We start from the raw sequence: 27,085 nt of genomic DNA, 5'->3' as shown, positions 1-27,085 counted from the left end.
ATTTAATTCTCTCTTTTGTCGCTGGCGCTAGGAACGTTCCCACTCGGAAGCTGGACGTACCGCTCTGTATGATCTTTTTTTCTTTCTTTTTTTTTTTTTTTTGAGATGGAGTCTCTGTCTTCTGTCGCCAGGCTGGAGTTCAGTGGCCCGATCTCGACTCACTGCAAGCTCCGCCTCCCGGGTTCACTGAGCCAATCTCCTGCCTCAGCCTCCCGAGTAGCTGGGACTACAGGCGCCCGCCAGCATGTCCGGCTAATTTTTTGTATTTTTAGTAGAGACGTGGTTTCACAATGTTAGCCAGGATGGTCTTGATCTCCTGACCTCGTGATCCGCCTGCCTCGGCCTCCCGAAGTGCTGGGATTATAGGCGTGAGTCACCGCGCCCGGCCGGCCCTCTCTGTGTACTCTTTTAAACCAAATATCATACTACAAACATTTTCCCACATTGCTAGTCTTCATAACTGTATTTTTGAATGCCTTAATTTTATTTTTTAACTTTGATCAATTTTTAATAGAGATAATCATACATATGGAATAAAATTTAAAAGGTGCAGAATAGTGGCATTGAAATGTAAGTCTTACTCCTCCCCTTCTCCCCTGTAAACTCAGATCCCTTCCCTGGAGGCCTACATAATGAAAAGTGTCTTATTTATGTACTTCAGAGTTATTTTATACATATATAAGCACACATGACTATACTCATTCTTTTTTATATAGTAGCACCCTATGCACAGTCTTGCACTTGGGTGATTGTTTCAGACCAGTTTATAAAAGGCATCCTCATTCTTTTTAGTGACTATGTAGTATTCCATTGAATGATTTACCATGACTTATTTAGTCTCTATTGAGGACATTTAGGTTATTACTAATCTTAGGCTTTTACAAACAAAGCTGTAATGAGAATTTGTGTGTATGTGTATCTGTGTGTGTTTCACACATGGTGAGGACAGAAGCTGCATTTCTAGAAATGGTTTTCTGAGTCAAAGGATATGTGTATTTTAAATTTAGTGGACATTGTCATAATTGCCTTCCATAAAAGTTATACCAATCTATACTCCTGTCAGCAATGTAATGATGTAATGCCTGAATTTTAAATTTCCAGCACCGTAGAATGCTTTTTCTTTCTTTTTAAGGCAAGTTTTGGAGCAGGAGTGAAAGTTAAAAAGCTTTAGAGCAGGAACGAAAGGAAGGAAAGTACACTTGGAAGAGGGCCAAGTGGACGACTTGAAAGACAAGTGTCTTTTTTTTATTTTTAAAGCCTTTTTTTTGTTGTTGAAACAGGGTCTCACTCTGTTACCCAAGCTGGAGTGCAGAAGTATGATAATGGCTCACTGCAGCCTTGACCTTCTGGGTTAAAGTGATCTTTCCACCTCAGCCTCCTGAGTAGCTAGGACTCGCTAGGCATGTGCCACCACGCCTAGCTCATTTTTTTTTTTTTCCCCAAAGTAGAGATGAGATCTGGCTATTTTGCCCAGGCTGGTCTTGAACTCCTAGCCTAAAGCAATCCTCTTTCCTCCACCTCCGAAAGCGCTGGGATTACAGGTTTTGTGTTTGGCCTTAAAGCCTTTTATTATAAAATATTTTAAACATACAGTAATGAACCATCATGCAGCTAAAGCCATCCTCAACTCATAACGGCCAGATGTGTTTGTCTAAACTGGTACCCTTTTCTTGTCTCCCCCTGGATTATTGTGAAGCAAATAACAAATATCATACTATTTCATTCATAATTATTTCAGTATGTATTCCCAAAAGATAAATACTCTTGGCTAGGCATGGTGGCTCATGCCTGTAATCCTAGCACTTTGGGAGGCCAAGGTGGGTGGATCGCTTCAGCTCAGGAGTTTGACACCAACCTGGCCAACATGGTGAAACCTCGTCTGTACAAAAAAATACAAAAATTAGCCAGGCATAGTGGCGCACACCTGTAGCTCCAGCTAATTGGGAGGCTGAGGTGGGAGGATCACTTGAACCCATGAGGTCGAGGCTACAGTGAGCCGAGATTGCACCGCTGCACTCCAGCCTGGGCAACAGAGTCAGACCCTGTCTCAGAAACAGAAAAACCTGACTCTTTTTAAACTCTTTAACCACAACATTATCACCATATGTAGAAAATACTTCTTCCATATCAACAAATATTCAGTTAACGTTCACATTTCTCCAGTTGCTTTTTTCTTTACTTTTAGTTGTTTTATTCAAATCAGGATCCAAACAAGATCTAGACACTGTATTTGGTTCATGTGTCTCACAAATGTCTCTTAAGTCTTTTTTTATCTGTAAGTTCCCCCTCCATCTTTTTGTCTTTGCCCCTCTTGTTATTTGAGGAAACAGATGTTTGTCCTATCAAGTTTTCCACAGTCTGGATTTTGTTCATTGTGTCCTCCTGATATCATTTCACATGTCTCTCTATCTCTTCTATTTCCTGAACATTGAAAGGTAGCTCCTGAGGCCTGGTCTCTTTCAGGTATGATTTTTTTTTTTTTTTTTTTTGCGTGTCTGCTGCTAGATGGTAGTGTGTTCTTACAGCAAGAGGGATGTAATCTCAGGCTTTTTTTCTCTCTTTTTTGTAATGATCATTTCTTAGATGCATTATCTTATTAGATGCTGTTATTCCTCCTTCACTTACCAGATGGAATCTTTTTTTTTAGAGATAGGGTCTCACTTTGTCACCCAGGCTGGAGTGCAGTGACGCAATCACGGCTCACTGTATCACGGCAGCCTTGACTTCCTGGGCTCAGGTGATTCTCCCACTTCAGCCTCCCGAGTGGCTGGGACTATAGGCATGCGCCACTATGCCCAGCTAATTTTTGTATTTTTTATAGAGACAGGGTCTTGCCACGTCAAGGCTGGTCTTAAACTCCTGGGCTCAAACGATCCACCCACTTCGGCCTCCCAAAGTGCTGGGATTACAGGCGTGAGCCACCTCACCCGGCCGGAATAGTTCTACAGAACCAACAGGATGCGCTCAAAAGAACTCATCATGACCGGCAGCAGCAGTGTTGTTATTAGCATTTTATTCAGTTTTTAGTTCTGTTCATATTCAGTAAGTTTGTACTGAATACAAATTGCTTATATAAAAGATTTGCTTTTATAGTTATATACATTGGAGTTTATATTGAGTTTAAATTTTAACATATTTAGATTAAGTCAACAATGAGTAACCCAATGATTTTTTTTTTTCTTTTCAAAGGGGGGGTCTTTGTACGTTATTCTAGTTCAAGAGACACTGGTATCAGGCCATAGTGTTACATTTAAAAACTTTCTCTAAACTGTGAGCTTTTCTACTGTGAGCCAGAGATTGTTTCTTTTTTCTTTTTGTTTTTGTCTTACTATCCCAGTACCTGACATACAGAAGGAAGCAGAGATTTAATGGCTTGCCTTATTGTGAGGAATTCCCTGCAGCCTCCACGTTGGTCCTCTTTGTTGATAAACATCAACATCCAGTCTGTTAAAAATTGTGCTTTTCAATAGCAATTTCACTATTTAACATGGCTCCCAATAGTAGTGCTGAAATGCTGTCTGGTATTTCCAAGCACAAGAAAACTATAATGGGCCTTATGGAAAAGATACACGTGTTACATAAGCTTTGTTCAGGCATGACTCATAATGCAGTTGGCTGTGAGTTCAGTGTTAATGAATCAACCATATATTTGAAATAAGATGTTTCTAAATGGAAACACACATAAAACAAGCATATGCATTTTTCAGTTGATGAAAATAGGCCGGGCATGGTGGCTCATGCCTGTAATCCCAGCACTTTGGGAGGCTAAGGCAGGAGGATCATTTGAGGCCAGAATTCGAGACCAGCCTGGCCAACATGGTGAAACCTCGTCTCTACTAAAAATACAAAAATTAGTCGGGTGTGGTGGTGTGCACCTGTAATCCCAAATATCTGGTGGGCTGAGGTGGGAGAATCGCTTGAACCTGGGAGGCAAAGGTTGCAGTGAGCTGAGATGGCACCACTGCACTCCAACCTGGGCAACACAGTGAGACTCCATCTCAAAAAGAAAAAAGAAAATGTTGTGACAAGAGACAAACAGGAACCTAACTCTTTATTTCCTCTAGGAGCCATGGTTCAGTGTTCATGATTTCAACAACTTTATAGAACATAACTACCATAAAGTCAAAATAATACTATATAATGTGGAATTTATAGCAGATATGAATGTAAAGTATATAACCATGAAGATAGTAGGGTGGTATTCAGACATATATCGTTTTAAGGCAGGGCACAGTGGCTCACGCCTGTAATCCCAGCACTTTGGGAGGCCGAGGTGGGTGTATCACTTGAGGTCAGGAGTTTGAGACCAGCCTGGCCAACACTGTCTCTACTAAAAATATAAAAATTAGCCAGGAGTGGTGGCACGCGCCTGTAGTCCCAGCTACTCGGGAGGCTGAGGCAGGAAAATCTCCTGAACCCAGGAGGTAGAGGTTGTAGTGAGCCGAGATCACGCCACTGCACTATAGCCTGGGTGACAGAGCAAAACTGTCTCATTAAAAAAAAAAAAAAAAAAAGAAGAAGTTATAAGTATACTGTTTTAAGATTCTTTTTTTTTTTTTTTTTTTTGAGATGGAGTCTTGCTCTGTCACCCAGGCTGAAGTGCAGTGGTGCGATCTCAGCTCACTGTGACCTCTGCCTCCCTGGTTCAAGTCATTCTTCTGCCTCAGCCTCCCACGTAGCTGGGACTACAGGCACCCACCACCACGCCTGGCTAATTTTTGTATTTTTAGTAGAGATGGGGTATCACCATATTGGCTAGGCTGGCCTCAAACTCCTGACCGCGTGATCAGCCCTCCTCGGCCTTCCAAAGTGCTGGGATTATAGGTGTGAGCCACCGCGCCCAACCAAGATTCTTATATTCCTAAACACTAGAGTATTTTTGGCAGGCAAGTAATGATAAAAAGAAGATGCATATGCATCTATACAGCAACCACCAAAAATAAGACAAATGGACATAAGCAGAAATTCAATAGTGGTGACACAAATTAAATTATTAATGATAATTCACATAGGAGATAAAATTGAATAAAAATAATTTTCCAACTAAAGGTAGAGAAATGAAAATCTGAAAACAGAAATAGAAATCAAACACCATGATAGATTAATCCAAACATACTAATTTAATGTAAATGGATTAAATACTCTCATTAAAAGGCAGCATTTGTTGACCTTTTATAAATGCAAGCAATTCTATGTTATTATCAAAAAACATACTTTAACATTAAAAGACATAGACAATTTGTAAATAAAGTGATAAAAAAGAAAAAATATATATCCAGTCTGTTAAGTGGTTGTCCCAGCCCTGCTCACACATCTCTCCAGACACAGAGCACTTACTACCTCCTGAGACAGCCTTCCATTCTTGGATAGTTCTGATTGTTAGAAAGTTACTCCTCAAAGCTAAAATGCCACCAACACTGTCATAATTCTGTCCCCCCTGCACTAAGAGGACTTCCCTGGCCACACGCTACATCCCTTTCTAGTGGTACTGACCACACTCTATCATAGTTCCTTGTTTCTCTGCCTGATCCCATTCAGACTGTGGGCTCCCCAGGCAGGGACTATAGCTGTGTCATCCGTGGCCTTTTCAGCCCCCAGTCCCGGGCCTTCCACAGAGGAGGTGCCCAGAAACAGTCTGTGGAATCAGAGAATGGATTGTCTCAGAAGTGGTCTCTTCTTCAAGTTAAACATTCCTTATTCTTCTTATGTTCTTCATGGCTTCCAGACTCCACACCACTGCCCTCATCTCCATAGGCTCCAATTGGCCAATGTGCCCTTAATCTATGCAGCTTGGAGTTGAAGACAACATGTATGGTATGGTCTGGCCAGGTTCAAGCCTGTGCTGGATCCTGAGGACAAAGATGGATCCAACTTGGTCCATCTTCAAGGAGTTCACCGCCTTGTAGAGAAGACACACCTGTAAACAAACACATGCAGTAAAGTGTTACACACACTGAGAGAAGCTTGCATAGGGAACCGTGGGGACATAAAAGAAGTACTAAGTCTTAACAGGGAGGATGAGGACAGGAAAGGCTGAAAGTGACACTGAATTAGTGGGGACTTTAGGTTGTAGGTAACAGGAAACCCAGCTCAAACTAGCTCAAGTGAAAAGAGAATATTTTAGATCTCATAACTGAGAAGTCTGTGGATAGACTTCAGGCACAGATTGATCCAGAGACTCAAACAATGGCATCAGGACTTGGTTTTTCTTCCTCTATCCCTTAGCTCTGCTGACCTCAGAATTGGCTTCGCTCTGTCCCGTGTGGTACCAAAGATGGCTGTTGGTCACACCACACTTAGATTCTATAGCTTAGCCACCCCTACTTTCGTATACATTCAGCCTAAGGCCCAGGAAGGATTCTGGATAAATCACTGCTCCAAGGAGGGTCATGACCCCCTTGGAACCAACAGATGGGGCTTAGCCCCACCTCAACCATATGGGCTGAGAGCAAGGGAGGGAAGGGTGACTCCCCAAGAGGAAGAGAGAGGTTCCGTTCCCAAAAGAAGGAATTCTGGGAAGGCCAAGACATCAGACGTCCACGATGGCCTCAGAAGATAAGTAAAGAATTTTTGGATAGATAAGAAGACATGGTGTGTTCCAGGCAGAATAAGAAGCATGAGAGTCTCTGAGGTGTGAAGCTGTTCTGGGGAACTCAAGTGCCTGTTTGCTCCAGACTACAGCAGGTGCTTTAGGTGCCCCATGTATATTTGTCTAGCCCTTCCATTTCGGTGCCAATTCAAATGTCTGTTGGAAATAGACATTTCAGGCTGGGTGCAGTGGCACACTCCTGTAATACCAGCACTTTGAGAGGCTGAGGCAGGAGGATCACTTGAGCTCAGGAGTTCAAGACCAGCCTGGGCAACATGGCAAAAACCTGTCTTTACAAAAAATGCAAAAATTAGCCAGGCATGGTGGCATGCACCTGCAGTCCCAGCTACCTGGCAGGCTGAGGCGAAAAGATTGCTTGAGTCCAGGAAGTGAAGGCTGCAATGAGTCAAGATCATCACCACTGCACTCCAGCCTGGAGCTGGGGTGACAGAGTGAGCACCTGTCTCAAAAAAAAAAGAAAGAAAGAAGAAAGAAGGAGGAAGGAGGAAGGAGGAAAGAGGAAGGGGGAAAGAGGAAGGAGGAAGGAGGAAGGAGAAGGAAAAGGAGAAGGAGAAGAAGAGACATTTCAGTGTCTATTTCCACCTTCCAGCATCTGCACATTTTGTCTCAGGACTTTTGGAGGGACCAGGGCTATCAACCCATGTGTCAGGCTAGACATGCTGGAGAATTCAAGTCCCTCGAGCAGCCCTCGGCCAATGACTGACTCCCCTAACCCCCTTGCCTCTAATGAGAGGTAACTCTGGATGTATTCTACCCAGGCCTCTAGGGTTCCCTAGCAGTGCTAAGCTTGCTAAAGGTACACCTTATTTAAGGTTCCATTCACTCCTGTGTTACTTTCCCACTCTCCTAATTGTGTTTGCCGGGATCACGTCACACATGAACCACTTGTACTCAAATCCATGTCCCAGGGCCTGCTTCTGGGAGAATCCAAAATAGCCCCAAATACATTCTTCTAAAAATAAAGCTTAAGTCAGTGTCAACACTTTTTTTGCTTTGTTTTGCTGCCACACTGTCCTATTTACTTAGGTGGGATAACAAATATGCATAACATCTGAGGTACAGCCCCTCCTTCCAGGAGCTCCTGGTCTGAGGGGAAGGCAATAATAAGCATTTCATGGTTTCAAAGTGCCTTCTCGGCCACGAATCCATTTGCTCCTTGGAAACCTGCAAGGTTTGCAGGACCAAGATTCTTGTGTAAGTGAGGAACACAGAGGCTCAAAGTGAGGCAGTGACTTGGCCCAGGGTCCCAGAGCCAATGATCCCTGGCTGACCCCTTTCTTGGCTTGTGCCTGTGTCAGCACCATCCAGGTGGTCTCTTACCACTAAGAATAATTAGGGAATCCCTCCTTTCTCTGTGGGTTCAGCCAGAGCTCCAGTAAAGACACCCACATCTGTTGCTTGTTTTCTAAACATTGATAACTTTGGAGGCAGAAGATTAGAAGCACCAAAAAACAAACAGCACTCTGATCCTCCCAGGGGCTGCTTCACCTATTGCTCCCTCAGACTAGGGGCTCTCCCAGTGAGAGTAACATTCTCCATGCAGTCAGGGCCATTCTTCCCAAGAACAGGGACTTACACAAGGGTGATACATATGAAAAAGGGGAGACTCGTGGGATGGGAGCAGTCAGGGGACACAGACAAAGGCATCTAATTTAGGGCAGGGGAGATTTCCAGGAGGAAGTAGCATCTAAGGGTGAGTTAGCCTGCCCCAGGAGGAAGGGTGTTCCAGGCAGAGAGAACAGCGTAAGCAAAGGCCTGAAGATGACAGAGAGCATGTGGGTATTTGAGGAACTGAGATTGTCCCCTCCTGCTCCTTTCTGGGGTGAAAACCCAAGCTCGCATCCTCCACCCGCATTCCTTAGTTCTCCTACTCCTTCCTCCCACCCCTTGCCTGGAGCAGGCTGAAAAGGAACAGGGGAGGACCCTACCCATCTGACAGATGCACTGCCTGTGCTGGATCCTTCCACTTGTCCTGCGTGGGCTCACCACCCTTCTCCACCCATAGTAGGCCGCCTGACTCTGGAGCTTCAGTCTGGGTTGAGCCAACAGGAGGCAGTGGTAGAAGACCACAGGATGGGAGGGGAGAGAGAGAAATGTGCTTGTTCCCCTGGCTCTCTTCCTGTGAGAGGTTAGCCTCTACCAAAGGCCACAGCTCCAGTCCTGATGCCCTCCCCACCACTGCCCTCTCTGAGTTCCAGTAATAACCCCTTCCTCCCCTCGCCCTGTCAGCCCAAGTAGTTTCCATCCTCACTGTTGCTTGCCAGACAAACTGCACTATTTCGTCTTGATTTTCTAAACCCTCACCACACTCTAAATTACTCATTTTTCAGGGTGCCATCTGTTTCCTACCTGGACCCTGGTGACGCACAGCCCTAATCCACAGTTAGAGGATGGACAGGGTGTGCTAAGCCCTGCAAAGTGCTGGAAACCTGGGAGGAGTTATTTAGTTATTGGTATTCAGCTCAATTCCACCTCACTTGCCTATCCTTTTTTTTTTTCTTTCTGAGACAGAGCCTCGTTCTGTCACCCAGGCTGGAGTGCAATGGCGTGACCTCAGCTCACTGCTACCTCTGCTTCCTGGGTTTGAGCAATTTTCTTGCCTCAGCCTCCCAAGTAGCTGGGATTACAGGTGCCCGCCACCACGCCTAGCTAATTTTTTGTATTATTAATAGAGACAGGTTTCACCATGTTGGCCAGACTGGTCTTGAACTCCTGACCTCAGGTGATCCACCCACCTCGGCCTCCCAAAGTGCCGGGATTACAGGCATGAGCCACGGTGCCGGGCCCCTTACTTGCCTCTTGCCAGCCCAGCTCATGAGGGTCCAGAGCTGTTCTAAGCACAATATTTGCAGCAAATAACAAATCCACAAGGATGTATTACTGACCCTGTTTTCAGAAGAGGAAACTGAGTTTCAGAAGAAGAAATTGCCCAAATTCATGAAGTCAATTAGAGGCAAGTCCACTGTCTGGACTCCAGTCTAGACTCCAAAGGACCAAATGAGACAGCAAATGTGAAGATGCTTTTGCGACTATGAAGAGCCACCATACCTGTCTGAGCTAAGAACTGTGGTGTGATGCCTGTCCCTCCCCACAAGGCTGAGTCTTGAAGAAGGTCAGATCTGGTAGGAACCCTAGAGATCAGACAGTGTCACACCATCCTGTGCAGAGAGGAAAACAGGTCCAGAGAGGACAAGTAGTTCCACCAAAGATGAATATTTGCTGTTGGAATCAGAATGAGAATCCAGAATGCACATCTTCAGACACCTCATAAACACATCGGTGAGAAGGACGTAGCACTCCCCTTAGAGAGGGATTTGGAAGAGAGAGAAGAAGAGGGGATAGAGAAGAGGAAATGAGCTGATTTCTGGGCTGTAGCATTTCAGATTTTGGGAATGCAAGGGATTAAGGACCAAACTGACAAGCCAGGAGGAGATAAGACCCTGGAGGCACAGACATGGGCTCCTCGTGAGTAATGAAATAAAGTAACTTGATGTGACTGTTAAACTTCCTCTGTGAGTCACATTGCATTTCCCCCCGGTGACCCAGGCTTCTGAAACTGTTGACAGGTACCATCCACACTCACTCTACCTTTCAACATTTCCCCCCCACTTCCTAGACCTTGAGTTAGAAACATCAAATAGATCAGAGTCATCTGGTTAGGTGCACTGAAAAATCAAGATGTAACTCAAGGGATACCATGGTGGAAAAGACACAACTCGTCTGTGTTCTCACAGCGCTTCCAGTCCAACGGGAAAGGCAGGCCCCAAACAGATAAACAGAAGATTGGGTTGAGTTCTATGAAGAAAACAAACAGGGAACTGGGTGGATGATGGTGCCATTGACTGAGACATAGAAGATTGAAAGGGAAAGAAGTCAAGAGTTCCGGTCCCCACGTTATCCAAACAGAGACATCAGGGAGGTTGTTGGATATGGGAGTTTGATGCTCAGAGGAAAGTTTTGGCCCACAGGTTGAAAAAGTCTCCTACTGACCTTTGAGGTTCTCTCAGGTTCTATCTCTTCTTGGAAGCTTTCTCTGATAACATAATTCCTAGGGGTCTTCCCTCTCATGACCATTATTCACTCACTCATTCTCCTCTGTGCTAGGCTTGGTGCTGGGAATGGCTTGGTGCCCTCGATGAATTTATGTTCTAGGTGTGGAGTCAACCGATAGAGGAGACAATTGTAACACAGAATGGTAAATGCTGTGTGAGAGGAAAGCCCAAGGGGCTGTAGGAGCAGAGAAAGTGGGCCTCTGTGCCAGTCAGGTCCTGCAGGAAGAAGATGGCTATCTCATATGGATAATTCAAGAAGGCTCTATTCAGAGATGTGCAGAGAGTGGGGAAACCACAGGGGTTGTGAGATATCCTGGAGCTGAAAGCACTTGGGCATCACTACCACCCCTAGGCCTGAAGAGGAAAGAGAAGGAGGTGGTTACAGGAATCTAGACTCAGGGAGAGCTCTAAGAGAGGGCTGAGGGCAGAGGGAGCTGTGAGCCTCAGTTGAAGATGCAGCAAGAACAACAACAAAATACTTTTTTTTTTTAAGTAAGTGAAATATATCAGAATCATCTGGTAAGGTGTTACTGAAAAGTAAGGTAGGGGATGGAGGTAGGGAGACAGGAGAAAGGAGGAATTAGCATTTGTAAACTGGATGCTCAGGGAAGGCCTCACCAAGAAGGTGACATTTAAGCCAAGACTTTTTTGCAGCATATCTCTAGGTGAGTCTTCCCCTTATCCCTTCAATCAGCTCATCCTACCCTCAAACTGCATCCACCCTACTCCCCCATCCCAGGGTCAGGGCCATGTCGCCAATGTCTTTGGATTAGGGAGCTCCTTGAAGTCCCTGTCAGACTAGAGATCCCCAGGGACAGGAACTCTGTTTCCTCCCACTCTTTCTCATCCAATGACAATAGAAGCTGCCATTATTAAGCCTATGCCTCACGCTAGGCCCGGCCCTAGGCATATTATACACATTACTTCATCTAAGCCTCCTGGCAAGGCTCCGGGGCACAGCTGGGGAACATGAGGCAGCTCAGCCCCCTTTCCAAGGCCCAGCTGCTTTCCCTGACATGGTTCCTACCTTATCCTCACCCCAGAGAAGGGGAAGTAAAGGATAGACCTTAAATTCTACTTTTTTTTTTTCTTTGAGATGTAGTCTCGTTCTGTCACCCAGGCTAGAGTGCAGTGGCGCAATCTTGGCTCACTGCAACCTCCGCCTCCTGGGTTCAGGCGATTCTTCTGCCTCAGTCTCCCGAGTAGCTGGGATTATAGGTGCATGCCACCATGCTCAGCTAATTTTTTTGGTATCTTTAGTAGAGACGGGGTTTCACCATATTTACCAGGCTGGTCTTGAACTCCTGACCTCATGATCCGCCCGCCTCCCAAAGTGCTGGGATTACAGACATGGGCCACTGTGCCCAACAATTTTTTTTTCTTGAGATAGGGTCTCACTTTGTTGTCCAGGCTGTAGTGAGTGCAGTGGCACAATCTCGGTTCACTGCAGCCTCGACCTTCTGGGCTCAAGCAATCCTCCCACCTCAGCCTCTCAAGTAGCTGGTACTATAGGCACATGGCATCATGCCCAGCTAATTTTTGTATTGTTTGTAGAAATGAGGTCTCATTATGTTACCCAGGTTGGTCTTGAACTCCTAGGCTCAAGTGATCCACCCACCTTGGCCTCCCAAAGTGCTGGGATTACAGGCAGGAGCCACTGCTCCTGGCCGACCTTAAATTCTTGAAGGATTGTAAAAGGGAACACAGATCAGACTTCTATTTTATGTCTCCAATGGGTGCAAGGCCCAAAGGGTAGAAGTCAACAAGAGGCAGTTTTTGTTAAAATGTGAGAATATCCTAACAGTCAGAGCTGTCTGGCTGCCTTGCAGGCAATGAGCTCCCTAGAGGTGTGCAAGAGAAGCTGGATAGCCTCATGTCAAAAATGAAATAGAGGTGGGGTGTGGTGGCTCACGCCTGTAATCCCAACACTTTGGGAGGCCAAGGCGGGCAGATTACTTGAGGTCAAGAGTTCGAGACCAGCCTGGCTAACATGGCAAAACCCCATCTCTACTAAAAATACAAAAATTAGCTGGGTGTTTTGGCACACCTGTAATTCCAGCTACTCAGGAGGCTGAGGCACAAGAATTGCTTGAACCTGGGAGGCAGGGGTTGCAGTGAGCTGAGATCGCACACTGCACTCCAGCCTGGGTGATATGTTTCCAAAAATAAAGAAATGGGAGGATCTGTTAGGCTCATGAGGGATTTGACTAGGAAACTCGTGAGAATTCTTCCAATTTACATTCTAGAATCCTAAGATATGATTCTAAGACTTTGGTTCTAAGATTTTATTAGAACAAAAGACAATCCCTATCTTCAAAGAACTCACAACCTAGCAGATGAGGTGGTTACTTTCTATAACTGTCATAAACAGTCCTACAGAGTAAATGCAAGGCCATGGGCAGGATCTGAGAAGGAACCCTGACCAAGCCAGGACTGCATGGCTAGTCTCAAGAACCATCTGCATCAGAGTCATTTGGAAATCTTGTTTAAAAATGCTGATTTCTGGGCTCCACTCCAGATTTCCTGAATTAGAACCTCTGGAATGGAGCCCAAAAGTCTACTCAGTAAAACAAACTCCCATGGGGATTCTTAGGCAGATTGAAAACTGAAGCTGCAGGACAGCCACAGTGGTTCATGCCTGTAATCCTGGCACTTTGGGAGGTGGAGGTGGGCAGGTCACTTGAGCCCAGGAGTTTGAGACTAGCCTGGGCAACATGGAGAAACCCAGTCTCTATAAAATACAAAAATTAGCCAGGCATGGTGGTGTGTCCCAGCTACTCTGGAGGCTGAGGGAGGAGGATCACCTGAGCCCAGGAGTTCAAGGCTGCTGTGAGCCATAATCACTCCACTGTACTCCAGTCTGGGTGACACAGTGAGATCCTGTCTCAAAAAAAAAAAAAAAAAAGAAAAAGAAAGAAAGAAAATTGAGATTGCAAGCTTAGGTGATAAGGATGACTTTTCTAAGAGGTGATCTCCAGATTGAGAAAAAGGAATAGTTGGGTCAAAACAAGGTGGGTACAATATGCCTTAGATATATTCTGAGATTCTGTAATTGAGAGTATGTGCCTCAGATATCCTGGAGCAGACCTCTGCAAGGGAGTGAGAGAGCCGGCCTGAGGCTGTTATTAATTATTCTGAGGCAGTGAGCGGGTAAAAGGGTGCTCCACAGGGTCCCTGGGAGAAATTCTCTGGAACTGTTCCTTTCTCTGCCACTAGCCTCTTGTGTCTTATTCCCCAGCTGCCCCAATTCTCTGAAGCCTGCAATGTCACCAGCGAGGAAACAACAGTTTGAGTGAGGGCATGGTGGTGGAAAATAAAGTGTCATGGGACAGAGATGAGTAACGTGTGGCTGAACACAAGTTGGTCAGGCACTGTCAGGAACTTTTGAGGCTTGATGGAGGAAACACCTGCTGGTGCTACTCAGAGAGAGGGGGGTGTGTAGCAGATTTTGGGTCTGGGCTCTGCCACCTGGGCAAATCCCTTCTCCAACTGGGCCTCTGCATCCTATGTAGAAAAGTTTGTGTAAGAATCATATTAACTTGCTGTTGACCCTTTGGTTTTAATACTTTGGACTCAAAGGTCTCATCTGACCCCAACCATAAGCCTGTGAAGAATGCATGGTGGAACTATACCAACTTTACAGCGAGGCCAAGTCCCGGTGAGGGGCAGCGATTCGCCCACCACCACACAGCCACGCCGCAGCAAAGTCGGCTCCTGGAGATAGGCCTCATGCTGGGCTTGCTGAGGCCCAGCGGAGCGAGAGGCTTTCGGTCTCTGGTCCAGGAAGCAGGCGCTGCAGGGGACGGAAGGGTCATAGCCCACAGCCAGGGGAGGCCAAGGAGCTGGGCGGAGGCACTCAAGGCCAGCCCCGGGAGAAGTGGGTGTGCTGGGGCTCGGGCGGGGCCGGGGGAGGGGACGACTGGGGGAGGGAAAAGGGAGCCGAGCGCGGGTGGGAGCCCAGAGCCAGAGAGCGCGCTGGGCGGTGCGGGGCACCCGCGGAGTGGAACCGGGCCGGTGGAATGCACAGGGTCGCAGCGCCTGGGCCATCCTCGGTCAGAGGCCAGCGAGCAAACGGGCGCCCCAGAGCCTTGCTGAGAGGCAGGTAAGGCACCCACTGAGCTGGGAAGGCTGAGCTACAGTCGGGGGTGCAAGTGAGGGGTCTTCCCGCCTCCCTTCCAAGGGTCACGGGGCACTCTCCGTGACTGTGGAACCGACGGGGCGTGGGGCAGGGGTGGGCGCTGCAAATACCGAGCAAGTCCTCCAGGATCCTCCCCATCCTCCCGATCCTCCCGAGCGCAGTGATCGCAGAGCAGCATGTGGGAGTAGGGAGCTGGGCTCTGCGCGCCCCGTCTGGAAACCGTGGGGACTTGCGCCGTTAGTCCCAGCCCTCAAGACGGCGACAAGAAAAGTTCCTCCACACCCACAGGAGTGCAAGTGAACACCTGCGGCTGGCAGCCAGTGCACGCGCAGAAAAGACACTTCAGGACCCAGCACAGTCTCATTTGGCCGGGGCCACTGGCTCTGCGGAGCTGACTTGCTCATTCCCTCTACCACACTGTGTCCCTTCACCCTGTCTGACCTAGTCCCGGGAAAGCTGGGGACTCCCAAAATCATCCTCTGCTGCCAGTAACATAGGTCGAGGCTGGGAGTCGGGAGACTTGAGTTCTAGTTTACAGGCTGTGTAAAGCCGGGCAGTCACCCCTCAGCTCTGCGCCTTGCCCTCGCTTTTCCTGGGTCACCATTTGTAAAATGGGCCTCCTGCTCCTGTTGCCTGCACACCTCATGGGACAGAAGGAGAAAGGGGGATTGGACCTGGGAGTCTCTTATCTCGAAAATAAGTGAGTTTAGTCCTTGCATGAAAGCCCACCAAAGTATCCCCTCCTAAAATCCTCTCCCGACTCCCCACTAATTTGCATATAGGGAAACTGATACCCCAGGGGAGATGATTTACCTAAGGTTACAACAGAGACCAAACAGAATTAGAACCCAAGTTTCCTCAGTCCTAGCCCAGGGCTCTCTCCGCTTCACCTACAAAGGCATATTGTAAACGTGTGAGCGCCTCCTTATTTCCTTGCATCCCTCCACTTTGTTCCTGATGGAGGAGACCCATGCTGGGGGCCTGGAAACTGCTTTCAGATTTTCTTGACTCCTTGAGATGATAACCATCACCTTCTCCATCCCTCACTCACTCCATACCTCTCAAAGCACGTCCATAAATTTAATGTGCTAGTGATCAAAATACCTTCTGAGAGGGAAGAAAGACAAGAAACTCCATCTTATTGATGAGGAAAATGAGGCCTAGAGTGATAGTTACTCAACCAAAATGCATGACTAGACGTGTTGGCATAGTAGGGGCAGGAACCCAGGTCTCCTGATTCCCCCTCTGATGTGTTCTCCACCAGCTACAGGACTACAGAATGGTACCCCTCAATGATAAAGGACTGCAGGGATGATCAGAGAGGGTGGGAAACAAGGAAGGCTTCTGGAGAAGGTGAGGTTCCTGGGAATCAAGAAGAATAATAAGAACCTCCTGGTTGCGTCTGAGGCTAGGAGAGCGGGGGTGGGAAAGGAGACATAGAGATGGCTGTTCTTGATAATATGGGGGGAAAGGAAAGATATGGAGACAGAAAAGGAAACAGTGTGACCAGGCTGCCTGATAATTTTCTTGTATGTTTGCAATTTCTAAAACTTTCCCATCTCTTGTCTCCTCCAGTTCTCATATGAGTTAGGCAGGGCAGGGATCATTATCCCCATCTTATAGATGAGGTTCAGAGGAAGTAAATGCAGTGTTCAAGGACACAGAGCCAAGCATACAGTCAAGATTAGAATCATGAAAGGAACACTTGAACGGCAAGATCACAGGCCGAAGGACCGGGGAGTTGGACTGTGTGTGTGTGTGCAGGGGGTGGGTGTATATAGCCACACCCTGGGTAGGTACACAGGGAAGAGGGTTGCAAAGCCATTGCTGGTGTTTTGAGGCCAAGAATGTTTGCCCTTTGGATTGAATGGGGTCCAGGTGCAGGGAGCATCTGGGCTTCCAAAGAAAGCTTAGAATTCCTCCTCCTGTGACTCACCCCACCTGACTGAGATGACTGCTTTTCTTTGAGCCATCCCTTCCCCAGACCAAATGAAATCTGTTTTGCCCTTCCCTGGAGGTTGCTTTTTAAATATTGTAAGCTGTTTTCATGAATGTATATGTGTGTGCCAGAGCAGAGGCATGCTCTTAGAGAAGAGGCATTGATTCATTTATTCTTGAATGCCTGCTAGCTATCAGGGCTGGGAAATAAAGAAATGTATGAGGCACAGGACCCTGCCCTCTTACCTCAAAGCACAGTTACACACACACACAAACACACAATTTCAATACAGCATAGTGCTCTAATAAGTCTTTGTGCAAAGCACTTTTGGGGAAAAAAACAAGAGGGAGAGACTAACTGGCTAGGGAGTGAGGAAGGAGGTGTCCCAGGAGAAGGTCTACAGAGATGAATTGGAGCTGGGTCTTGAAGGATGAGTAGGAGTTTGCCGGGCAGGTAAAAAGAGGAAGGGCATTCTTGTTTAAGAAAACAGCATGAGCAAAGGCAAGAGATGTGCAAGTGCAAGGAGTATTTGGAGAGTGGCCTGTAGTTCAGTGTCATGGGTGCAGGCCACTGAGAAGAGCTGCGGGGAGATGAGGCCAGTGTCAGAGTCACATTTCAAGGCACTTCAGTGGTAATCAGAAGAGTTTAGAGTCTGCCCTACTGGCAGAAGGGAACTTATAGTGGAAAGGTCTGTGGAGGGGAAGTCAAGATACTTGGTTTCTGGCTCCAACTCTGCCACTACTGGGCTGTGAGACTTTAAGCAGGTGATTGCCTTGGGGAGGAGGGTCTATTTTCCCACTGGTTGAATGAGGGGGTTGCACCAACAACATGATCATGAAGATCTCTTCCAGCTCAGATTCTATTCCTTTTCCTTCCAACTGGATGCTAGGGGCTACTCCTTCAACTCCTCTCCCACTCCACCAGCTCTCCAGTCCACAAGAGTGGTAAGACCACTGAGGGGACAGTGGCAAAACTGTACACCCCAGGAGCTGTCTTTGGATCACCTACCTGCTTTATGTGACTTTTTCTACCTGCCTCTCTGTACTTCATTTCCAGACACTGAAGACGCTCATTCTGAAAGAGTAGCTGAAATGGAGCAATGGGAAAGAAAGACCCAAGGGTAGAGTTTCACTTTTCCCCCAGAGCAACCTGAACGAAAACCCCACTAAGATCCCCAGTTCATCCCTCAGATCACAGCTTTAGTCCCCAAGTAGGGGTTGGACAAGTGCAAGGCAAGTGCATTTTGTGAGAACCTGGTAATGTGTGGGAAACAGCAGGAACAGAGAGTGAACTTGGCTCATCTAGGGAATCAGGAGTAGGTCTGGAGCAGCGGGGTGCATGGGAGACGAGAGCATAAAGGAAGGCTACCTCCTCCTCCGAAGCTTACCAAGCTCCATCTCACTGGGTCCTTGACTAAGATTGGTGAGAATCTGTGGTGCACGAAAAGGCCATAGTAACAAAGTTAGAGGAGATGATGCCCCATGACACTAGGAGGCTGTGTCTGGTGTGATGTGAAGCTTAGATGTGAGGAAACACTGCCATTTGTAGTGGAAAGAGCACCTGAACAGTACCGCCAAACACCTGGGTTCTTGTCTGAGTGCTGCCATTTATGGGCCATGTCATTTTGGACTAGTCACTTCTCCCTTCTGAGCCTCAGTTCCCTCATCTACGAAATGGAGGGTTGGCCTGGAATCTAGATTCTAGAAGATCCTTAAAGTCCCTGTCAGCTTGGCCATCTGCTCACCCTCTTTCCTCACTGGCCTATCTTCTATTTCAAGGCAAGACCTCTCCAGGGCAGGAGCTCTGTCTTCCCCATCCAAGGATCTTGGTAATCAGGGACTCTCCTGGACAGGGAAGCCAAGGAACTCAGAAACAGTGGCAAAACTCCCCCGTTCCTGACTGCGAGTCCCCAGCTTGAGCCCCAGAGGCAGTCCCAGAGCCCCAAAGAGAACCAACCTGTGCCTTCATCAGCTTTTCTGCCTCGCCTAATTCAGACAGGAGGCCCTTGCACCCAGGCCCTCCCTCCCACACAAACCCAGCACCTAGAGGTATGGAACTATGGCCTCTTTCCTCCTCCTGTCAGAATCACAAACATCCTAGTCTATCCAGAGAGGCCCTGAGGTGTGAAAGGTCTCATGAATCTTTATTCCCCTCATGGAACACTGCCTCAAAGCCCCCCGCTGACCTCCACACTGTCCCCTTCTCCCACTTTCTGCAGAGTCTATCTCCTCCTCAGGCTGGATCATCCTGGCAGGTGAGCTGTGAAGAGGAAAAATGAGTAAATCCCTCAGTTTGGCTCGGCTGGGATATTAGATGTAAGTCAGTCCCAGGGCTCAGAAGCATCTTAGCCTGTGAGGAAAAGGTCCACAGCCTTCTCTATCTTGGGATTTGAGAAGCTCTAGAAATCCCCCAAAATGCTTCTCCCATCAGCCTGTCTAACTTCCCATGGTTTCACAGCTTGGTTTCATGATTCAGATCATCACAGGACATTAGAACCAACTGGGACCCCTTCATTTTACAGATGCAGACAGAAGCTGAGGCACAGAAAAGGGAAGTCTTACGTCCAAAGTCACACAAGGAGCAGCTGAGCCGGGACAACCCCCTGGGTTTCCATTTCCTTCACCGTAAAGTAAGGGCATATAGCCTAGATGGGCTCTGAAGGCCCTTCCAGCCTCTGCTCTACAAAATACAACCACCGCCATCTGTGCAGTGTCTAGTGCCAAGCACTACATGATGTTCTTTAATTTTCACAACAGAGCTCTGCTACAGATAGTGCTCATTCTGTGACCGTGTTCATATCCTGTCTATCTGAATAGATTGGGTGGTAACACATCATTTGTTCCTGTGCAAAATATCAACGCAGCTGCCATTCTCCCACTCATGTCTGTTCCCTTGGCATTCTAAAAGGCCCTTGCTAAGGTAACCCTTAGGAAAGGGAATGTTTTAGGCTGCACCATCAGCTGGTCCCTGAGTGTGAGTCCACATGTTAAATAGGTTTCTCATGATGTCACCCGATGAAGACACTAAGTCTGGAGTTGGGGGACAGCAATCAGAGGCCCTTTGGTCACTGCACAGTTCCTGTAACTGCAACCCTAGGCTGGCCTGACCCAGCTGCTGCAGGAAGGGGAGGGGCTGTGGGAGGGGGTCAGAGCCCACAGCAGGACTATTGCACAATCCTTGGGGCCTGGCCTTGGGCAATCCACCCTGGTTCCTTCCTTTTCTGCTTTCTCTCCTGCTTTCTAGCTCTGGGCTTTCCCAGCTCCGAAGTCAATACTGAGATCTCAGATGTGTCCAGAGACATCCTGAAGAGGCTCGGGGGCTGAGGAGCCTTAGTGTGTCCACAAAGAGACTCCTGAAACTGACTGAGAGCCAGCGGATTTGCCAGCTGGTGAGTCTTCCAGGTTGAGATTTCCCTCCCTCTCCCTGTCAGTTAAAACCCCTTTCCGATGATACGTAAGAAAACTGAATGGTAACTGCCCTGCCCTGGGATTGGAGCTCGGGACAACTAGGAGCTTTCACCTTCACAGTATGTGCTGTGTCCATTCTTTTTTTTTTAAACCTATGTGTACATATTTGCTTCTTGAAAATAAAAAGTTTTTAATCCTCTTCTCTATAATACAAGTGTATACTCATAGCAAGCCTTGAAAGAGGAGGCCAAGGATGATCATTTTTCTTTTTTTTTTTTTTTTTTTTTTTTGAGACAGAGGTCTTGCTCTGCTGCCCCGGCTGGAGTGCAGTAGCATGATCTCGGCTCACTGCAACCTCTGCCTCCAAAGTTCAAGCGGTTCTCCTGCCTCAGCCTCCTGAGCAGCTGGAAATACAGGCATGTGCCTGGCTAATTTTTGTATTTTTAGTAGAGATGGGGTTTCTCCATGTTGGCTAGGCTGGTCTTGAACTCCTGACCTCAGGTGACCCGCCCACCTCAGCCTCCCAAAGTACTGGGATTAAAGGAGTGAGCCACCGCACCTGGCCTATTTTTTTAAATTGTGCTTAAAACACACACACACACACACACAAATGTACCATCTTAGTCATTCTTGAGTGTACACTCAGTAGTGTTAGCTAGATTCACCTTGTTGTGCAGCAGATCTCCAGAACCTTTTCATCTTGCAAAACTGAAACTCTATACCTACCATACAACAACTCTATGGTCATCTCTTTTGGTAGATGAGGAAACCGAAGCCCAACCAGGGAAAGGAACTTATTTCCTTCAGAGTAGGCTCCTCCAGACACTTACACTGTTTGTTTGTTGTCTACCTGTGAAATTGCCTGAGGCTCCTTCCTCCTTCAACACTTACTTGGCCATTTCCTCCTCGGGTCTCACATCTGTCTCTACCCCTACTTCCACACTTTGTTATCCTCTCTGCCCCAACTCGTGACTCAGCATCTTGCACTAAACTATTTCAAGACTCGTGTAGCTGGGCTCACTGCCTCAATTCCAGCTCCCTCCAGTCCACATGACAGTCAGAGTATCCTTTCCAGGCACAGATCTGACCATTTTATCTTCCCTAGCTACAGAATAAAGTTCCAACTCTACAGAGTGGCACTCAAGGCTGCCCATGATCTGGCTCCTATCTCTCGTGTCCCACATCCTATGCTATTCTTCTACACATCTTACACTTCAACCTCTTTATGCTACTTTCCATTCTTCTAAACACGTACACACTTTGTTGCGCCTTTGCTCATGTTGCCTTCCTTTGTCTTCTCTGCCTCTTAAAAATCCTTCAAGGTCCAACTCAAATGCCTCCATCACTGTGGACACTCTCTAAGCCCTGATCAGTATCCATTACTTATTCCTTTTAGCCTTAGTAGCTCCTGGCTTGTCCCCTGCATTGTATCAGAGCAGAGCCCCTGGATCTGGGCGAAGGCACTGGATCTGAGCCACCCCGAGCTCCCATCACAGGGCCTGGCCCATATTGGTGATAACTATCTGGATGATTTTTTGAGTTATTTCCTCATGCTGCTCCTACTTGCTATTGGCAGACACGAGGGAAGAAGCAGCCACAGATCTTTTGCCTGACACATGGGGTAGTAGATGAGAACGTATATCTCCTGGATCTTAACTCAGTGAGCTCTTGTTCTTCTCCCCTCCTCCATCCAGACAGGACAGCACAAGTACTAGATGGCAGAGGGCCCCAAAGGCCTTGCATAAAATGCTGCCCAGTCCTGGCTAATTGCATTCATAGAGCCATTGATGAATATTTATCATGGTCAGAATGATCATATTTTCCAGGGAAGAGATCTTATGGTTAATAGTCACATTAGTTAACTTTAGTTTGTTAACAGTTCTGCCCATATGATGGAGGACTGAATGCTTGGCCCATAGAGAATTCCTTAAAGTGGACATCTTTACTAGAAACTATTGAGAGAAGGATAACACCCATTCAGTCTTAGGGCAGTCCCCTAGAAAAAGGGAATGCCCAGCCAGTCGCAGGGTAGTGCCCTGGGAAAGGAGAACACCCAGTCTCAGGGTAGTCCTCCAGATTGGAGGAAGAGACATAGCCCTGCTGACCAGGCACATGTGGCCTGATGATATCCTTATCAAAAACAAGAGGATAGCCACATATTGCCTTATATGTTAAGTGTTGGGGGGAAGGGAAGGCTGTGATGATAAAGGTGGTGTAGTGTGGCTGAGGGGTGGGGAGCACTGAACGGAGGCTTCCCTAAAGGAAGTGAGTGTGGGGCCTTGTTTACAGGGAATGACATATGGTTTTTCAGAGACAAGGATGCAAGTCTGTTTTAAGATGTTCTTTCTGACTGGGCACAGTGGCTCACGGCTGTAATCCCAGCACTTTGAGAGGCTGAGGCGGGTGGATCATGAGGTCAGGAGATCAAGACCATCCTGGCTAACACGGTGAAACCACATCTCTACTAAAAATACAAAAAAATTAGCCAGGCATGGTGGCGGGCGCCTGTAGTCCCAGCTACTTGGGAGGCTGAGGCAGGAGAATGGCGTGAACTTAGGAGGTGGAGCTTGCAGTGAGCTGAGATCGCGCTACTGCACTCCAGCCTGGGCGACGAGCGAGACTCCATCTCAAAAAAAAAAAAAAAAAGGTTATTTCTATATTATAGACTAAGGATCTCTGAGAAGAAGGAAAAGGAACATTTATAATCACTTAGTATATGCCAGGTACATAATGACTTTATTTCAGGAGACAAGATAGTTGGCGTGCTTGTGTCTTCTTTTTGTGGGCAGGTAAACCTCAAGCCAGACTGAGAACTCCTTTCACTCTCCCGCCCTCAGGCCCAAGCTGTTCTTCTCTTCTCCAGCGCCTACAGTGGTTGCCAACCTGTTCCCATTTCCCTGACCACCTCCTTTCCAACAGAATTTCTGCAAATAGCTAGGAATATCTAGTCTTTGGGACACAGGATGCTTGAGAGGTCAAATGATCCAGCTTCTGGCCTCTAGGTAGGATGAAATTTAAACCATCCCCAGACATCTTCCAAAAAGGTGTACCCATGGAGTCTTTTTTTTTTTTTCTTTTGAGACAAAGTCACACTCTGTGGCCCAAGCTGGAATACAGCAGCTCTATCTCGGCTCACTGCAACCTCCACCTTCTGGGTCCAAGCGATTCTCCTGCCTCAGCCTCCCAAGTAGCTGGGATTACAAGTGCTCACCACCACGCCCAGCTAATTTTTGTATTTTTAGTAGAGATGGGGTTTTACCATGTTGGTAAGGCTGGTCTCCAACTCCTGACCTCAAGTGATCCACCCGCCTCAGCCTCCCAAAGTGCTAGGATTACAGGCATGAGCCACTGTGCCCAGCCTGTCTGTGGAGTCTATAAAGAGAACTGTGCTGAAGGAGAGTTGTGATGAATATCTTCTTATGGTGCCACACAGTCCTGCTGAGAGCTAGCTTGGAAGTGGAAGCAGCTCTAAGCTAGCCATAAGGAGCAGGGCTTTCTGTCTTGGCTCTACCTCCAATATTCTGTGATCATGGACAAGCCACTTATTCTCTCAAGGCCTCAGTTTCCCTGTGTGTAAAATGGCAAGAGTTACATTAAATAATCCTTAAGGTCCTTCTAACCTAAAGTTCAGTGATTTATAGAATCTAAAGAAATGAGAGATTAGTATGGGTTCTGATGGTCGGGGAAGGCTTTATTCTACAATTATTTGAGTACTTATCGAGTGCTGTCATAAGTGATTGCATATAGCAGTCAGTAAAACAAATATAGGCCCTGCCTTTATTATTTAGTATATGGTCTAGTGGAAAAGACACACATGTAATCAAGTAACCAGAATAAGCTATTGTATTAGTCCATTTTCATACTGCCATGAAGGAATACCCGAGCCTGGGCAGTTTATAAAGAAAAAGAGGTTTAATGCACTCACAGTTCCACATGGCTGGGGAGGCCTCACAATCACGGCAGAAGGCAAAGGAGGAGCAAAGGCACATCTTACATGGTGGCAGGCAAGAGAGCAGGTACAGGGGAACTGCCCTTTATAAAACCATCAGATCTCTTGAGACTTATTTTTTTTTTTTTTTTGAGACGGAGTCTTGCTCTGTCATCCAGGCTGGAGTGCAGTGGCCGGATCTCAGCTCACTGCAAGCTCCGCCTCCTGGGTTCACGCCATTCTCCTGCCTCAGCCTCCCGAGTAGCTGGGACTACAGGCGCCTGCCACCTCGCCCGGCTAAGTTTTTGTATTTTTAGTAGAGACGGGGTTTCACTGTGTTACCCAGGATGGTCTCGATCTCCTGACCTCGTGATCCGCCCGTCTCGGCCTCCCAAAGTGCTGGGATTACAGGCTTGAGCCACCGCGCCCGGCCCTCTTGAGACTTATTTACTGTCATGAGAACAGCATGGGAAAAACCCACCCCCATGATTCAGTTACTTCCTACTGGGTCCCTCCCATGACACATGGGGATTATGGGAGCTATGATTCCAGATGAGATTTGGATAAGGACACAGCCAAACCATATCAGCCATGATGCTAGGATTTTACTGGGATCTGAAGGGAGGAGGTCATTTGAGCTCCAGGTGACAGAGCCATCCCCTCTCTCTTTTCTCTTGCCAACAGAGCTTCTACCGAGTCTTCCCCCACCTCAATCCCTGTTGCTATGGAGACTACCAATGGAACTGAGACTTGGTATGAGAGCCTACATGCCGTGCTGAAGGCTTTAAATGCCACTCTTCATAGCAATTTGCTCTGCCGGCCAGGGCCAGGGCTGGGGCCAGACAACCAGACTGAAGAGCGACCGGCCAGCCTACCTGGCCGTGATGACAACTCCTACATGTACATTCTCTTTGTCATGTTTCTATTTGCTGTCACTGTGGGCAGCCTCATCCTGGGATATACCCGCTCCCGCAAAGTGGACAAGCGTAGTGACCCCTATCATGTGTATATCAAGAACCGTGTGTCTATGATCTAACACGAGAGGGCTGGAATGGTGGAAGACCAAGACACCTGGGGATTGCGTCTGGGGCCTCCAGAACTCTGCTGTGGACTGCATCAGGTCTCAGTGTCCCTATCTGTAAGAGCAACAAGAAACAGGGCTAAGGGAGGTCATCACTGGGGTGGGAGAAGAGGGGCTGGTAGACCGAAGCCTTGTGCATAAGGATTTTTTCCCAGGAAAAGATAGACTTTATAAACAGTGGGAGTCCATGAACAAACATATAAAAGTAGCAACAGATAATGACCAATAACTGGTTCAGTGGCTGGAGTACTGGGGGCCTGAAGGTTGGAGAAAGGAGAAGTTGTAGCAGAGGGAGATGAGACAGGAAGATGCTCTGGGGACACATTTTTTATGTGTTATCTTCAAAAGCCATGAGAAGCAGTGATGATTATCCCATATCACAGATATGATTTACCACCACCACCCTGCCACCACTCCCACTCGCACTCCCATAAAGAAAGCAGGGCAAGTGCTGTGCCGCCCATTTGGGCCTGAGTAGTGCCATGATTGGAACCCAGGAACTCTGGTCTCCTTGCCTAGTGCTTTTCAAAACTCTGTGCCACACAGGAGTGGATCCAGGCCTGAAGGTCATACAATTCTGGGGACTCTCTTTAAGAAAAAGAATTCTAAAATATCTTACTTTTGCAAACATTATGCAAATATACTGCCACATTAATATGTTGCTAGGGCTCCTACTAGGACCTTAAGAAGGAGCTCATGTGAGTCAGGACCCTGAATGTTAGGCCTTGTTAGCTCTATGGTTCATATGCTTCTTGAACCAAGTCACAGGGTACTTCCCAGCCACATTGCTAGTCAACAGGACTAAACTACCTCCAAAGCAGCCTCTTCAGTTTTGAGTTCTGTGAGAAATGTTTTTTCTTTTTCTTTTTCTTTTTTTTGAGACAGTCTCCCTATGTCACCCAGGCTGCAGTGCAGCAACCCAGTCTTGGCTTACTGCAACCCCCACCTCCCAGGTTCAAGCAATTATCCTGCCTCAGCCACCTGAGTAGCTGGGATTACAGATTCCTGTCACCACACCCAGCTAATTTTTATATATATATATATATATATATATATATTTTTTTTTTTTTTTTTTTTTAAAGTAGAGGCAGGGTTTCACCATGTTGTTGCCCAGGCTCGTCTCGAACTCCTGGCCTCAAGTGATCTGCCCATCTCGGTCTCCCAAAGTGCTGGGATTACAGGTGTGAGCCACCACGACTATCTGTGAGTTTTCTGAGGTCATATTGAATCTGCTTCTAAAAGACTGATATTGCCAAGGTGGGCAGATCACCTGAGGTCAGGAGTTCGAGACCAGCCTGGCCAACATGGTGAAACCCCGTCTACTAAAAATATACAAAAATTAGCCAGGCCTGGTGGCGGGTGCCTGTATTCCCAGCTACTTGGGAGGCTGAGGCAGGAGAATTGTTTGAACCCGGGAGGCGGAGGTTGCAGTGAGCCAAGATTGCACCACTGCACTCCAGCCTGGGCGACAGAGCAAGGCTCTGTCTCAAAAAAAAAAAAAAAAAAAAAAAAAAGACAAGACAAGACTGATATCGCACCTAAAATATTATTATATTAAAAGAAGCAGAGTATGAGACGTAGGTACATGGTCCAGTAGGAAGAGAAGCAGCCCTGATTCTACCACTTAAGGTGGTATATGATCTTAGGCTGGACACTTCTATCTCTCATCCGTTTTCCTCTTCAACATAATGAAATAGACTTGAAAGTCTCTAAGGCTCTATCAGTTCTGACATTCTAGGCTTCATATACATTAAGTGGAGCCATATGTAATCACTGTGTAGGTTAGAAACAGCTGAGTATTGTAGTTTCATATATGGTTCCAGCTAATACATGCGATGTGGCTGGTGAATACTTCTGAATTCAGAAACTATCCCAAATCTCAGCTAGAACCATCCACTGTTCTGTTTGTCCAGTTTCAACTTAAGGGATC

General features: G+C 47.1%; 1 protein-coding gene and 1 long non-coding RNA gene across 4 annotated transcripts in view; one reads left to right on the top strand and one right to left on the bottom strand.

Moving 5' to 3' along the window:
* Positions 1–5,087: 5,087 nt before the first annotated feature.
* Positions 5,088–27,085, bottom strand: part of LOC126935299 (uncharacterized) — a 78,269-nt gene continuing 56,271 nt past the window's right edge. The window contains exon 3 of the long non-coding RNA XR_007719206.1: positions 5,088–5,917. This is a non-coding gene — a long non-coding RNA (uncharacterized LOC126935299). The remainder of the gene's footprint in view (positions 5,918–27,085) is intronic.
* KCNE3 (potassium voltage-gated channel subfamily E regulatory subunit 3) lies at positions 14,623–25,381 on the top strand. Of its 3 annotated transcripts, none has more exons than XM_050756536.1 (4): positions 14,623–14,764; positions 19,261–19,368; positions 19,983–20,127; positions 24,759–25,381. In XM_050756536.1, exon 4 carries the CDS (start codon positions 24,799–24,801, stop codon positions 25,108–25,110), a length of 312 nt encoding a protein of 103 aa, XP_050612493.1. In that variant the 5' UTR covers positions 14,623–14,764; positions 19,261–19,368; positions 19,983–20,127; positions 24,759–24,798; the 3' UTR covers positions 25,111–25,381. The 3 variants fall into 3 exon arrangements, with proteins under 3 accessions (XP_050612493.1, XP_050612494.1, XP_050612492.1); XM_050756537.1 differs by adding an exon at positions 18,958–18,993 and having other exon boundaries at positions 19,261–20,127; XM_050756535.1 differs by having other exon boundaries at positions 19,261–20,127.

Source organism: Macaca thibetana, chromosome 14 (genome assembly GCF_024542745.1).
Source record: "Macaca thibetana thibetana isolate TM-01 chromosome 14, ASM2454274v1, whole genome shotgun sequence".
Lineage (NCBI taxonomy): Eukaryota > Metazoa > Chordata > Mammalia > Primates > Cercopithecidae > Macaca > Macaca thibetana.
Note: the sequence above shows the minus strand (reverse complement) of the source record. Positions and strands in the feature narration are given on the sequence as shown.

Bases quoted from the DNA above. Each gene is read 5' to 3' on its own strand.
- KCNE3 (XM_050756536.1), top strand. From the start codon at position 24,799: ATGGAGACTACCAATGGAACTGAGACTTGGTATGAGAGCCTACATGCC.